The 15,678-nt window shown below is 39.4% G+C and overlaps 1 protein-coding gene and 1 long non-coding RNA gene across 2 annotated transcripts in view; one reads left to right on the top strand and one right to left on the bottom strand.

The window, feature by feature from the left end:
* LOC124859331 overlaps positions 1-15,678 on the bottom strand; it is a 27,353-nt gene that overhangs the window by 7,108 nt on the left and 4,567 nt on the right. The gene's annotated exons all lie outside the window — the stretch shown is intronic.
* pex13 (peroxisomal biogenesis factor 13) lies at positions 9,488-14,839 on the top strand. The gene is made up of 4 exons (XM_047352070.1): positions 9,488-9,803; positions 10,900-11,609; positions 13,677-13,799; positions 13,958-14,839. Exons 1-4 carry the CDS (start codon positions 9,730-9,732, stop codon positions 14,323-14,325), a joined length of 1,275 nt encoding a protein of 424 aa, XP_047208026.1. The 5' UTR covers positions 9,488-9,729; the 3' UTR covers positions 14,326-14,839.

Here is a 15,678-nt window from a genome sequence, read left to right as displayed (position 1 = left end):
ATATGACGTGCTCTACTGACACATTTGAAACTGGATCTTACCTCATCAATCTGGTTCCAAGCAGAGTGACTTGGTGGCACAGTATCAAAGTCTCGGGGTGAAGGATTTTCAGGATGTTGATAATTGGATGACAACAACACTGTAAATAGCAACTAGTTAGTTGTTAGTGATCCCATGCGTCCACTGTGCTGCAGTTTAATAGCAGTGAGCTTTGGAGATGTTCTTGCCTGCCTTACAGTCCTCCTTACTGTGTGTAGCCCATCTTACAGTCTTGTTGGTCACCGTTCCAGGTGTTTGAAATGGAATTAGATATGTGTCTACCTAATTATTCTTGACTTATTAAGAACAACACTTATCTGCCTTACTTGAACGATGTGTTCTCTTGTCTTTTCTATTTTGAAGAGTGGCTAAAAGGAACTGACCTCTGCGTCATCGTTTTTGCACTTTAAAAATATAAGAGGCAAAAGGAGGTAAAAGAACTCTTAACAACCTTAAAAGTAAAGCAAAAATAACCAAAAAGCTCAATTACGTTTATTTTATAGAAATTATGATGGTTTTGATTGAAACAGTTATTTCTCAACCTAAGATTGTTTTGTCTCAAATCAAAGGCTGTATTTTTCTAAATTTCTCAGTGTGAGATCTACAGCTCCCTCCACACATATTTACACTTATTTTGTAAATGGAAATGAAATGGTAAACAGCTGAGTTCAACATAGGGCACAGAGTGGTGGTAGTTTATTAAATATCTCTCAATCTTTTCATACCAACCCTAAGTTTGTACCAAAAGACTGGGAGATGGGACAAAATGGCAACGCCTGACTTGAGCGTATTACTACTCCTGCTGAAAAGTCCATTTTGATTGTCTTCTACCTTTTTCCAGTGAAGATGTGGTTACCCAACACAACAGCAAAAGGTAGCCCACCAAGTTTGTCCACTTAGCTTCTTGCCATCTGCTGACACACACAGCTAAAACTGTCCAGATTGCACACTGTTGTGATGTGAGGGTGAGAGTATTGTCTCTTCTGGTTCTGACGTCTAGGATTTCATAAATTTGACACTTATTTTTCCGTCCACACTTAAAAGAAATTGATACGTTTTTTTGTTTTTTTTTTACTGTCATTTTGCTTTTTCATAACACCAACGCAATAAACTGTGATTTGGGAATAAAACAACATTTTGATTCCAATCTCGTTTCCTGAAATGTCTTGGCAGTTACAATCAGTGCAATGTGAAGCGTCATTACCAAGGAACCCAGGATGTGCTACACTGGAGATGTTTGTTTCTCTTGCATTGGGAGCCTGAAAAGAAATGCTGCATGTAGCTTCCTTCCTGTCTCGTTGTGTAGAACCACAGTGAACCCTGATTTAACCTTGCTGCATGAGGGACTGGCAGCAATCAGCTTTTGAGTTATTATCAATGTTGGTTCACAAGTAGCCTACCAGTGCTTCTTTTCCAGGCTGAATTGAAATCTTAGTTTTTGTGTTTTCTGTGCAGTATTTAGCTGCCAATGCAGGTCTTATTTGGCGTCAATTTTTCTCTGTGCAATGGAGCTTTTTCCCATTTTTTTCTAAAAAGGGCAAAGAGGCACAACTGAATCTTCAAAGATTCAAGCAATAAAACTGAAACATTAAGCTGAAAGAAGTTTAACAAGCAAAGATATTTATTTGAGCTCTTTTCCAACCATCGTCTATACAATATTATTGTTTCAGGGTCACTGGAAGAAAGGGAGGATACACTATGGATAGATTGCCAGTCCATCACAGGGCAATACACACATTTGGACTGTGGAAGTACCCAGAGTGAACCCTTGGATCCATGAGGAGAGCATACAAAAACATCCCATGCAGAAAGACCACTAAAAGGCAGTTTACCAACAAATGTACCCCTTTTTGATAAAAGAAATCTCTCCAGCTCTCCAGTCATGTTTTTGACCATGCCACAGCACTGAGACTGCATTGGCACAGATTTTACGTCTAAAGAATGATGTATCTACAACTTCCATGTTGATATTACTTGAAGTCAATGCAGCGTTTCTCACAATTGATCATAACATAGTGATCGAAGAAATGAAGAAGTGGGTGGGATGAGTTCGAACTTGGAAGACCAAGACATTTTTTGTCATTCAGTAATTATAAATCTGTGCAAACAAAAATCAAATGTGGAGTTCCTCAAGGCACCATTCTCAGCCCGCTTATATTTAACATCTATATCCAAAACCCAGCATCAGCCTGTTGATCACAAACAAACTTAACTTAACAAGACAGGAGTAAGGCCAAAATTATAACAACAACATTAAGTCAATTACTAAACCAGCCTTGAAATGTTGACAAAATAAGGGTTTCTTTCCAAAACAGGAGCAAAAAAAGCAGTGCATGATTTTCTTTTCAGTTGGTGAGATTATAGTAATTTTGTCTTTACCGGTCTCTGGAAAAGAAATCAATCAAGCAGCTGCAGCTTATCGAAAACATTGCTGCCAGAGTACTGACCAAAGCAAGGAAAATAGACCATTTAACACCAGTCCTTAAATCCCTGCAATTGTTTCCTGTGTGCAAAGGGATATATTTTAAAATCTCGATATTAGTCTATAAGGCCATGGTCTTGGAACTAAGTACATCTCAGAGTTGCTTGTTAAGGATGACCTTTCTAGATCCCTGATGTTGACATGTTTACTTAGTGTTCCCAGGACAGCATTTAGTTTCTCTGCTCTGGAACAAATGCTTTTATAATCCGAGATGTGCAGAAACTTGGCTCCTTTAAATCTGCACTGAAAACATTACTGTTTATAAAGAGAAAAAACAAAATACTTCATCAGTTTATTTTTATTTCCTATCTATGTTTTAAATTTGCATTTTTAATGTTTATTTCATTTTATTTTATAAAATTATATTATTTATTGTCTATAATAATTGTTATATAATATCCTAATTTTTATACATACTCCTTGTTTTTTTTATGTAATTTTCAATACCTCTATTCCTTAATTTTCTTGTAAAACCTTTTTAATTACCTTGAGCATAAATAAACTTAGCCTGCTGTCTCCTTCTTCTAAACCATTATAACTTTGAGTTTTTTGGCAAAATGGCTTAGAGAGTCTGATTGTGTATAAATACATTTAAAATATATGTTTAACAATTGCAAATTAACCTCCACGTGAAGTGAGGAAAGAAATAATGTATTGCCTAAATTATTGGTTAAAAGGAAAAGGACAGAAAGTTCTCAGGTTATGCAGTGATCTATTTCATCATAAACATCCACTTCTGCAGCAAGCTGCGTGTATTTCAGGTCTGGGCAGAGAGTTGTCATAATCCAGCGCTTCACGTGCACATTGAGGTTATTGTGTCTGTGTTTGCAGCCTTGCTCTGCTTTCATAGTGACAGTTTGTTACAGAGGCTCATTGCAACGTATATCATTGAATATTTCCTACCCATATCCTGGAAAAGGCGAGCTAAACCAGTTTAGCCACTTACTGCCAGTAAAGCCCCTCCTCTGCTGCTCTGTCTCCTCCCTCTTGTCTCAGCTCCACTCCTTCACCACCAACCCTTCCTTTTGCAAACTGCAAACACTTGGGGACAGCTTTTTTCACCTGAATAAACGTGCTGTTATCTCAACAATTTAGAAAGGAAATGCTACTGCAAACCTCATTGCCATCATTGCATGACACAGCAGTGCTGTGTTGACATAATATTTAAAAAGATATATGCCTCTTTAGTGTTTCTGTTTTCTTATAATTACCTGAAAGAAGCTGATCAAATTTCAGGTCTGAATACAAGTCATGACAGTTTCCCCTCAAACAAATGAATGATGCTCAAATAATGCTCAACCTCATAGTGTTGTTCGCTTTTCCACCCAGCCAGGACTTCCTTGTGAAATATGAATTGTGGTTATTACTTGTATGCTTCACTCCTCCAATTTTTGCAAACTTCCTGCAGCACATTTTAATTATAGGTATCATTCCCTAGCTAAAGCAGTTTCTCGTGCAAGACCTAACTCATATTCGAGTGCAGGGAAAATCCCACAAAGCTCTCACAGCAAAAAACTTGTCAAGGTGTATTTCTAGTGTGTGGCAAAGTATTTCATAGGTATACATTCTGCCCTGAGGTGAATAAATCTTATTTCTTTTAAGGTATACTATTGGCATAAAAGAAATAGTGGTGGTAGTAGCCTATTTTATTTCATTTATATTGAGTTTAGTTTTAGGCTTTTAAGGCTACACAACTGAAATGTTTGCACCAAAAGTGTGTCAGACCTACATGATAACCTATCCAAGATACAATTCATAGCATATTTCCCAGTATTTCATAACATGCAATACTTCAATACTTCATTAGGATATAATTTGATAAATATAATATTTATTTATTCATTCATTCATTCATTACTGGAACTATGGTAGTTTTGGGATTTGGTTAGTTAGCTAGCCTGCTGGCACCTAAGCTTTTGTCCAAACTAAAGCTGACTTACTTGATTCCCATAGTAGAAATATCTTATTTTTTTGGCATTTGTATCCCCAAGTTATAATATAAGTACACCTGATAAATATTTGCTGTCATAAATGCCAAAAAGGAAGAATAAGCTATAATTGTAAAATATAAAGGGTAAGCTAGGCTAACAAGCTCAACTAGCCTAGCTTACTCTTTTTGTTATCCAAACAGTAAAGTAATGTAAAAAGATAAAAAGATACAAACTATAAACTACAAAAATTATAAAAAAACTTTTTACCATGACTCTAAGTCATTATTGTGGTAAAAAGAAACTACATGCTGTCTAAGCTCTAGACTTTTAAATGCCAGGACATAATAAACATTAACATTATTGTAACTTCAAGTGCAATAAAACACACAGCAGACTCCACTCTGCCAATATTTATTTAATAAAGATTAAGCCAAAACGGAAAAGCTGTATGTGAAAAACTAAGTACACCCCATTAACGTCCGGCAGCATTAACTCACATCCTTGTGGATATTTTTTCCCCACTTTTATTTCTTTGAAGTGTGCAGCAATCCTTCTGTTCGTGTGCTGCATTTTATTTAGGATAATGGCTGAACTTTCATTAGGCCATTGCAATTGATTCTTGTTGTTTTCAGGGGATTTGCTGGAGTTTTGCTGCTGTGTTGGTTGTATTGTCCGGTTGGTGACCCAATTTTGGGCCAAGCTTTGACTCTAGAACACTTTGTTACACCAGGGGAGTTTACAGTCAGCTCGACGACTGCAAGGTGCACAACACAATCCCAAATGATCAGTCGTCCACCACCGTGTTTCACAGATGATATGAGATTTCTATGAAGCTTTTGAGCTAATATCCCATTTGGTTTTCTTCAAGTAAGAATGCTGTACATTACTGTCTCATTTGTCCAAATTGTTTAGAAGTATTGTGGTTAATACAGCTGTACGTTTTCCTTGTTTTTTAATTACTATTTTTTGCAACGTCTATTAGAGCCTTCTTCAGTTACCTCAGTCACTGTTTGTTTTTAAAATTCTAATTTCTCTACTGACATTACAGGCTGGAGTGGTCTCTTGTTTGACACCACTTCCATTTACATGTAACTGAGTCAACATTCTGCTGCGAATTTAATAAATAAATACACACATACAAGCTCTGTACCTTCCAGCAATATTTTTCTCTTAGTTCCACTTTATTAAATGCTTCCATCTAACTCTGAAGCATGTGTATAGTGTTCTCACACACAAAGAGGAAGGGGGAACTAGAGAGTAAAAAGCACCCATATCACTCTTAGGCCACTTCTGCGTGCTGCCCAGCAAAAGCACAGCAGGAACGCTGGAACTTCAGCGCAATGCAAGGTTTGCCAAGTTAGGGTAAAATCACCAGCGTGGGCAGACCAGCGAGCATGATCTGACCTCAAGAATAGAAGGAGATCGACAGATTGAGGACCTTGGGAAAAAACTTTGGGATTCTTTAAATGAGTTCACAATCTTTTCTGATTATAACCCATATTGGTCTGTGCAAACAGAGGAATATACATCGTGGGTGTGTGGCTTCCCCATAAGTCTCCTTCTTTCTTAAAGTGTAAAAATAAGGTAATAATTGTCTACAAATAAAAACATCTCACCAATCTCAGAAAGAACAAATGAGTTAATTTAGGTTTATTTTAGTTTGGTTCTGTGTTCCCTGACCAGCAGCAGGAAAATAGAGGTTTAAAGACTTTGATGGATAATATAATGGAAATATTTAATTATTATGGTTAATATCCACTGGTCGTTAGCATGAATGTTATATTTATCTCAAGCTTTAATATTTTTTTTAAACTGTTCTCTGACCAGAGTGATCACGTATATTTATGTATTCACCAAAATCTTATAATAGGTGGCGCTGAAGTTCATGAGTGTTATTCACCTTGACAAGCCCAACACCTGTTTATGTCTCATAAGATATCAGGGTGGACTGTAGCTGGTACTTCATTGTTGCCAGTATAAAAAATGTTTTACAGCAATCACTGGACTGACCAATACTCAGACCAACTGTAATCCAAGAAACTCTGTAAACTGTTAATTGACACAAGCTGGGGAAAGTCTTATGGAGCCATTTCTAAAGATAATTCTACATAAATACATATTATTCAGAGGTGTCAACACTTTCCAAGGTCCGGGTGAGGAACCAAACTGACACACCAGTGTCTCTGTCCAAAATGGAGTCAGTTTTACTTCAAGATGGGCTGAGAGGAAGTGAACCAAGAAAGAAGCACCTGTTCCAAAATCTCCCCCTTTAAGCTCGACTGAAATTTGCAGCCTCCCACATGAACAAGCCAGATGTCTTCTGGAGAACAAGACAATTATAACAAGAAGTATCTATTGAGGTGTCCAAGTGCGGCTTTTACATCTTAGAACACCGGTACCAGTAGTAAAGCGTTGTAATGGGATCATCAAGCTGTGGGGCTGTTTTGCTACTGGTCTTACAGGTGCATTGCACAAATTAGATGGAAAAATGAAGAAGGAGACCTACCTCCAAATCATCAACTTTATTTCAAATCAAAAGCAGGAAGGTTGATAACTTGGATAAAACTGGATGTTTCAACAGTGGCTGTGGTAAAAGCAAGTTTCTTTCAGAATGACTTTCCCAAAGTCTTGAAAATGTAGGGACGTTGCTCAGAAACAGCCTGTGCCAGAAAGCCAACTAGCAAGAAACATGTTAATGGCATTGAGGATTTACTTAAAGGGGTTAGACTTAAAATTCCTGCTGATGATTGCCAAATTCTTATGTGTTATCTTTTTTTGTATGTTTTTGTACCTCTCCTCTGCAGCGCTGTTGAGCATTCACCATAATCTGACCCCTGATCTTATCAAAGTACAAAAGGTTAGAATTGCAAAGCCCAAATACCAGGAGGACCAACATCAGCTCGAACATCTACCCACACTCAGCTTCAAAAGGAGGGTGACACTTAGGATTCCCACCTGTGGCCCGGGATCCCCAACACCGTTAGGCCACAAACTAGCAACAGTCTTAGCTTTGTGCACCTACACCGGGGGATGACACAGGCAACCTCTATCTTGTTAACTCTGGAGAATCTAATGCAACAGCTCTGCACACACCCCATCCCACGCCCCGCAGAAACACTTGACATCACAGGACTCCCTCCTAAAACCACAATGAACAACCCCGCTCTAACTTGCTTGCGCTGAAAAGCAGCCTCCCTCTCGAACATGGCCGTATAATTACAAACCGCCCCCTGCAGGGTTTACTGACGTTTGTGAGAGCAGTAAGGACTGCATTTACATATCTGATCTTTAAGTTAAAAGCAACATTTCATATCTGCTTTCTCAGCAATAAAGAAGGCTGACATCAGAACAGATGCGGTGGTACAGCCTAATGCAGGGGTCTGCAGGCTGTGGCTCCAGAGTGACGTGTGGCTCTTCAGGCTCTGAACAGTGGTTTTTGATAACATTGGTTAAAAATGTCATAAATCCTGCCAGGACTTTAACATGTAAAGGTAACAAAAATTATAGTTTTTGCAGTTTCCTATAGGTTTTAATGCAATATCTCTATAGAATTTTAATAACGGAATGACACTGATAGTGCAAAGCTTTTCTGTCATTTGGTCACAAATGAATGAATGTTCCAATCAGAAAAAATTATTTATCCTCTTTTGTAAAGGTTTTACATGTTTTGATGTCTACAAACTCATAATACAGCTGTGGTTCTTTAATTTAAATAAAACAAACAAATTTTATTTAATATGTATTTTTAAAACAATGATCTTTTCTCCTACAGGTCAGGTAGTTTTGGAAAAATGTTAAAATTGTATCTTTTGATTGTAAAGCTTTTCCATGGCCTAATGTGACAAACTGGTGTTTTAAGAACCATTTAACTCAGCGGACTGATTGTATGTACCTCTTTACGTTACTAAAACACATTTACACAGTACAAAATAGAGTGATCCAATACGTGCCTGTCAAATTTTGCCATCTTCAATTACCTACCTAGAGTCCCGTACCATGTTTATGATTCTCTTAAGTTTTAAGAGGTGTATGTAAAGTAACTGGGAATAAGTCAGTGTAATTATAATGAATGAATGAACTCTGCCTTTTATGTTGAGTTAATATAAATACGAAGTGGGGGTATTCCCTCTAGAAATGTGCTGTTGGGAGATTTTATTATCTGCATTTATGGCTTTCTTTATTGATGAGCTATAGCACCCTCTGGTGGCCAACGGGTAACAATGCAGGTAGTAGAGCAGGCTTTACTAATGCATTGGAGTAATGTTTTTTTAGAATTGAATTTAGGGATTTAGGGATTTTGTAGAAAGAAAAAATGTAATTGAAATAAATCCAGCCGTTCTGTAAAGGCCTCGGACGTTTGTTAGAGAACATTAGTAAACACAGCAAAACAGGTCAGAGCTAAAGTAGTGGAGTTGAAGCAGGGCTAAGTTATAAAGTAATATCTCAAGTCATTCATCTAAATGGACATGTGAGGCAAGATGAGCATTAATGAGAGAAGCAGCCAAGAGGTCCATCGTAACTCAGCTGGAGCTGAGAGATCATCAACTAAGTGGTGAACTCCACAAATCTGGGTGTTATGAAAGCATGACAAAAGAAAGCCATTGGTGAAAGAAAACCTTATAAGAAGTCCTGTTTGCAAGTTGCCACTAGCCATGTAGGTGACACAGTAACCATGTACAAGAATATGATTTAGTGAGATGATACCAAAACGGAACGTTTTAGACCTACATGATAAAACTATGTGTGGCAGAAGCCTAAAACTATACATAACACTTAGAACATCTCCATAGCAAAGCATTGTAATGCAAAAGTATGAGAAAGTGTGGAAAAGTATGATCAAACTACTATGAATTTACTCTTTCAAATACCTGCTTAGGAAGCACTGATTGAAAGTAGTAAATATGACAAAAATCTGATTAAACGCATACTGTATTTCCCAAAACCAAAAAATAATCAAACACAGAGACAATCTATTATTCTGGTCTGGTCATATTTCGATGCACAAGTGGTATGTTTGGCGACAGTTAGGAATATTTTGGTAGGAAAAATATTCCTAATTAGCTCTCACAGGAATAATACCAACATGTAACTAATTTGTAATGATAAATACATTCAACATCCTTTATAGCGTTGTTAGAATAATTAGTTTACATACACCGTGGACGTCTGAGGTTCATTTTGGAACTGTGAAAATTACGAGGAGTACTGGAAGGCAGCATTAAACAGAGGACAGGGACACGCTTTGCCGTTTTTTAGTTGTTAGTTTTATATTATAAGATGGATTCACAGCCTCCCCCAAAGCCATGGGAAAGGCGGATTCCGGGGTCTATTAGCGCGCCTTTAAATTACAGGTAAACGAGCACGTATTTGGTTTGTTTTGTCGATGTTTTCTGCTAGCTAAAAGTTGCATTTGCTAATGTGAGCTAGTCGATGCTAAAGCTGCTATCCAAACATTAGCAGTGTTCGCATAATAATGACAAGATGGTTTTAATGATGATGCATAATTCATCCGTTGCATGTTTGTGGCTCAGATTCGTTTATAAACGGCATCAAATCAATGAAAATTCATGACCAACAATTTAGCAGCTCTGCGGCCTGTTGTTTACCTTCTAATCGTTTCTAGCCATTTGACCCCGTTTTGTTGCCTTGGTCTTTTTATAAATGTAAAAGGCAGTTGGAACAATTGCGAACAATTACGTCTGTTTACATTTTAACACCATATCCCACAGTCCCGTACAAACAATATTCAGCAATGTTGGATAACTTTCTTTACTTGGCTTTTTCATTACCATGAATTTTGCTTGGTTTTCACCTAGGATTATGGTTAAAAAGTGCAAAAAACATACAGCAGATTCCACGCCGTCATTATTTAGGAAGGGAAATTGGGAAAGCAGTGTTTTAATACATAAAAAATAACTACACCCCCTGATCCAGCAGCTTGTAGACCACCTTTTGCAGCACCAGCTATAAATGGTGGATTTTGGTACAACTTTTTTCATACTAAAACATTCCTGTCACCAATAACCTAACAATACTATTTACGTTTTACCACGACTTGAGGTGAAAACCTTGCAAAGTTCGTGGTCAAGAAATAACCGGGTAAAGAACATTCTCTAATATTGCAGAATATTATTTATTTTTTCTCTGACCTCGTCAGTCACACAAATCATTGGAAAGGAAATTTAAAGATATTCGTTTAAAGATACTTGTTTCTGCACAGCTCTTTAAAGGCCAAGGACTAGAAGATGCCCAGGTCCTGTGTCTGCAAAACAAGCCCAAAGCATCAGCCTTTCATCGCCATGCTTTACAGTTGATATGAGGTTAATGTGCTAACATGTTGTGTAAGGCTGATATCAGAAGGTGCTTAATTGTCATCTGTCTGAAGAACATTGTCCAGCTGATGCCTGTCTAAAATATTGTATGTTGGCTTCTCTTCTCACTGAACAGGTCTTCAGACTTTGGACTGGCAGCTGGGGGTCCCTCCACACCATCAGGCCCACCTTTTCTGACCAGAGTGGCTCCTCCAGTGCCTCCTCGACCCATGCAGCAGTCCTACCGTCCTTCCTATAGCTCTTTTACCTCCTCCTACAGTCCCTATGGGAGCTCCATCTATGGTGGCTACAGCCCCAACAGCTATGGCGGTGGTTACGGACTAGGAGGGTACAGCCGCTTCCCTCAGATGGAAGATGTCGCCCCCAGCCGGTTTGTGCAGCATGCCGAGGAGAGCAGTCGTGGTGCCTTCCAGTCCATTGAAAGCATCGTCCAGGCCTTTGCTTCAGTGAGCATGATGCTGGACGCCACCTTTTCAGCAGTTTACAACAGCTTCCGGGCTGTGCTGGACGTCGCCAACCACCTAACAAGGCTTCGTGCCCACCTCACAAGAGTTCTGTCAGCGTTCGCTTTGGTTCGGACACTGCGCTACCTCTACCGACGGTTGAAGCGACTGCTGGGGAGAGGGACAGATGCTGACGTTGAAGACTTGTGGGCTGACAGCACGACTGATGCCCTGGCTACGGCTTCATCCAGAGGATGTGGAGCAGGAGCGGAGGATCAGACTGTGAAGTCCTGGCCAATCTTCCTTTTCTTTGCTGTAGTTCTTGGTGGACCTTATCTTATCTGGAAACTTCTAAGCTCCACTGCAAGTTCTGAAGAAAGTGGTAAGGCTTACATCTGACTTTTTGTTGTGTCTGTAAATCCCACCATAATCACACCTGTAACTTGCTTTTATGGGTTTTAATTGTTTGATCAGGTTTCAGGATTTGTTTGGTAGTGCATAATCACAAAGTTGAAGTAGAAGATACAGGTTTTTTTTTAAGGTAGTAATAAATATGTATTTATATTTTAGTATAAATGTGGGGGCAGGGTGCACACTAAACAACACAGCCCCTAAACATTCTTCTAAATTATTGTTATTACTAATAATAATCCCTTCTTTATCTATGTATTTATATCTATCAACATGTTTCTATCTTCTTCCATCTGTTTCTCTTCGTCTCTTTTTTTCTATGCATTTACATAATTTCTCACCAAGATCAGTCTTGTACAGCCAGGGAGAATTTCCCCTCCGACAGCCAAGCTGGGCCAAAACCTCTCGACCAATGACCTGTCATTTTTTGCTGCTTGTGTGGGGTGGTGCCTGAAGCACTTAGGTTATTTTCTGTAGTTTGACACGGAGTATGAGAGTTATGGCTGCTACGCGCAGGAGCGTGAGTGCTATCCTCACAACTGTGGGGTGGCTAAAAACCCCCAGAAATTTTAGCTTGTTTTGCAGGTGGTTGCAACAGGTGGGTGTGTGTGTGTTGCATGTTGCACAGGGCAGAACTTTGCTGCGAGTGATATAGACAGCAGAACATTGTAGAGGTACAGGGGTTGGACAATGAAACTGAAACACCTGTCATTTTAGTGTAGGAGGTTTCATGGCTAAATTGGACCAGCCTGGTAGCCAGTCTTCATTGATTGCACATTGCACCAGTAAGAGCAGAGTGTGAAGGTTCAATTAGCAGGGTAAGAGCACAGTTTTGCTCAAAATATTGAAATGCACACAACATTATGGGTGACATACCAGAGTTCAAAAGAGGACAAATTGTTGGTGCATGTCTTGCTGGCGCATCTGTGACCAAGACAGCAAGTCTTTGTGATGTATCAAGAGCCACGGTATCCAAGGTAATGTCAGCATACCACCAAGAAGGACGAACCACATTCAACAGGATTAACGGTGGACGCAAGAGGAAGCTGTCTGAAAGGGATGTTCGGGTGCTAACCCGGATTGTATCCAAAAAACATAAAACCACGGCTGTCCAAATCACGGCAGAATTAAATGTGCACCTCAACGCTCCTGTTTCCACCAGAACTGTCCGTCGGGAGCTCCACAGGGTCAATATACACGGCCGGGCAGCTATAACCAAACCAGGTGTTTCAGTTTCATTGTCCAGCCCCTGTGCATCCATGTAGAGGCAGAAATGACACAGTGTTGTGAAAATAACCTAATAAGTTTGTTTTTTTCATAAATGGAGACCCTACAGACTTGTTTTATGTAGGCTAGGTAACCTTAAATGACGTCTGTTATGATCTACGTTATTTAGAAAATAAATTTGATAGAAATATTAACATGACTGTTTAAGGGGGTGGAGGGGGGTTGTTGAAGGGGAGGGACGCCGCTCCAATAGAACAACAGGTAAACACTGTATATTAGGCCTGTCTGAGTCAATGCTTTGTAGAACCTTTTGTGATGAACATCAACCCAAGTCTCAAGTCTTTTGCAGCTTCTGACTGGTTTCCTACCAGGATTGTCCTGACCATGTTCCTTCTCCCTGCTGAAAAAGCATCCCTACAACTTCATACCATACCTGTTTGACTGCTATTTGTTCAGTAATGCTCTCTAACAAACCTCTGATGCATTTTCATAAGTTTCACACAGATGGACTGTATATTCTGTTTAGATGACTTCTTCATGCAATTTTATGTACTGGTTTTTATCTAGGAGTAGCAAAGTTAAAGAGTCTGAATACAAACGCATGCCACACTTTTCAGAATTTTATTTTTAAGAAAAATTACCACTTGTATCATTATGCACTACTTTGTTAGTTTATAACATCCAATAAAATACACAAAAGTTTGTGGTTGTGATGTGATGAAATGTAAAACGTGCCATGAATATTTTAAACGTAACTATATGTGGCTTTTTAAAACTTTGCTTAATGAAAATATTCTATGTGTGTTTTTAGCCACTAACTGGGCCAGCGGGGAGGATGACCATGTTGTGGCCAGAGCAGAATATGATTTTTCAGCTTCCTCAGAGGAGGAAGTTTCTCTGCGGGCTGGAGACATGCTTAACCTGGCCCCTAAAGGTGATAACTCTTTAACATCTTTCTATAACATGGTCTGCTGGTGTACCACATTGAAAATATATTTGCTTGATAGTCGGGCAGTAGTTTTCCAATGTTAATTGTATTTAACATCCTGACTGTCAACCTGAAGTCTTTATCCCTTTATCCCTTATGCTCAGAGCAACAGCCCCGGGTGCGTGGATGGCTGCTGGCCAGTGTGGACGGTCAGACCACAGGACTCGTCCCCGCCAACTATGTCAAAATCCTCGGAAAAAGGAGAGGCCGTAAGCCCACAGAGGTGGAGAGGCTGGCTCAGGTTAAGCAAGGGAGCGTGCAGACCTGCCAAGCAGCCTCGTCTGCACAGCCACAGTCTATTACAGCTCGAGGTTTCACCCCTGACCTCGCCATGGCCTCCAACACTGTCTCTGCAGAGCAGCTGCTGGAGTCTGCGTACAGAGAAACTCCTGCTTCCTTCGGTCTGAGTACATCGAGCTCCGACACACCCTCTAACGCTGAGCTGAATGTCCCCAAGAAGACTGACCTCTGATGATTATGTTTTCATGTGTAGGGATTTATAATTAACAATGATTAGCTTGGTCAGTGCTTGTTTGCAATCTTTAACTCTGGAAATTGACTAATATTTACCTGATAGCAGCTGTATCACAGTGGATCTCATCAGGATCTGCCTCAAATTATCAGTAAAATCTGAATTTTAGGTTACTGCTGGAAAATGGTTTTAAACAAATGTTGAGGTTATCTTTACATTTCCTTACTCAGAGGTTGCATAATAAACTGTTGCGCAAGTGTGTTTTGCGAGGTAACGAGGTAAACTGGACCGTTGTCGGTTTAAAGGACGAAGGTGATGATGTGATCACGCCATCTTGTAAAGTTTGGGCCCTCTGTTGACAGCTGCCTGGTGTCTTCAGTCTGGAACAAATGGGATTGTTGTCATTCAGAGCAGGAGAGGTGCAATCTACATATTTTCATCACTTTATTGGTTACATAAAATCATTTTGTAAATATTTGATAAAAATATTTGAAAATAAATATTTTCAAAACTGTTTTATTGTGTTCTTTATTGTGTCTTTCTGTCGCTGGTACATGGCTAAATGTAGGTGATTACTTGGGGCTTAGAAAAGCAAAAAGCAAAATAACAGTTCAGTCAGAAGTTTACATCCGATTGTGAAGAATTATAGTTCCAATGACTGTTCTATTTATTTTACTGTGCTATTTTTATTATATGACATGTAAACTTGTTTAATTCTGCTCATCCCCACACTTGGCGCTGCCCACTTAGGTGGCATTTTCAAAATTTGGGGGCGGTGTTATTCTTTTACATGGGGTTCAGTTCCACTTTAAAGACAGTAACCTGTTGGATTTATTGTGGATTTCTCTAATGTTTCTCTAATGGATGGATGGATGCATCCATCTGTGGTCTGCTTATTTGAGATTGGGTCTTGGTGGTAACAGGTTTTGTAGGGAAACCCATACATGCCTCTAAAGGTTATTTTAGATGACCCAAACATTTAGAGCCTCCATTATGTCCTGGTGTTGCCCCTAAGTGTTGGCTAGGAAGCGTCCTAATCAAATACAAGGACCAACTCAACTGTTTCCTTTTAATGCGAGAGGCTGTAGCTCTAGTTGGAGCTCCCTGCACTGAGGCTACAGTCCTTGAAGTGACCGTCCTGGGTTCGAGTCCTGGACCCAGAGACCTTTGCCAAATGTCTTCCCCTTCTCTCTCCCCCTATTTCCTGTCTGCCTACTGTTGGAAAAATTGAAAAATAAAGGCCTCTAGTGCTGCTGCTGCAAAAAAGGATCTGGTCCCACTGTACACCCAGAACCTGAAAAATCCAGTTATATATCCAAGAACTTACATTAAAAGGTGGGAGGGCCACAAACC

Source organism: Girardinichthys multiradiatus, chromosome 22, assembly GCF_021462225.1.
Source record: "Girardinichthys multiradiatus isolate DD_20200921_A chromosome 22, DD_fGirMul_XY1, whole genome shotgun sequence".
Classification (NCBI taxonomy): domain Eukaryota; kingdom Metazoa; phylum Chordata; class Actinopteri; order Cyprinodontiformes; family Goodeidae; genus Girardinichthys; species Girardinichthys multiradiatus.
The sequence above is the reverse complement of the archived record's forward strand: the minus strand, read 5'-3'. Positions and strand labels throughout refer to the sequence as shown.

Coding starts and splice junctions, on each gene's coding strand:
- pex13 (XM_047352070.1), top strand. CDS start 9,730: ATGGATTCACAGCCTCCCCCAAAGCCATGGGAAAGGCGGATTCCGGGG. Junction 11,610..13,676: donor TGCAAGTTCTGAAGAAAGTG/GTAAGGCTTACA, acceptor GTGTGTTTTTAG/CCACTAACTGGGCCAGCGGG. Junction 13,800..13,957: donor GCTTAACCTGGCCCCTAAAG/GTGATAACTCTT, acceptor CCTTATGCTCAG/AGCAACAGCCCCGGGTGCGT.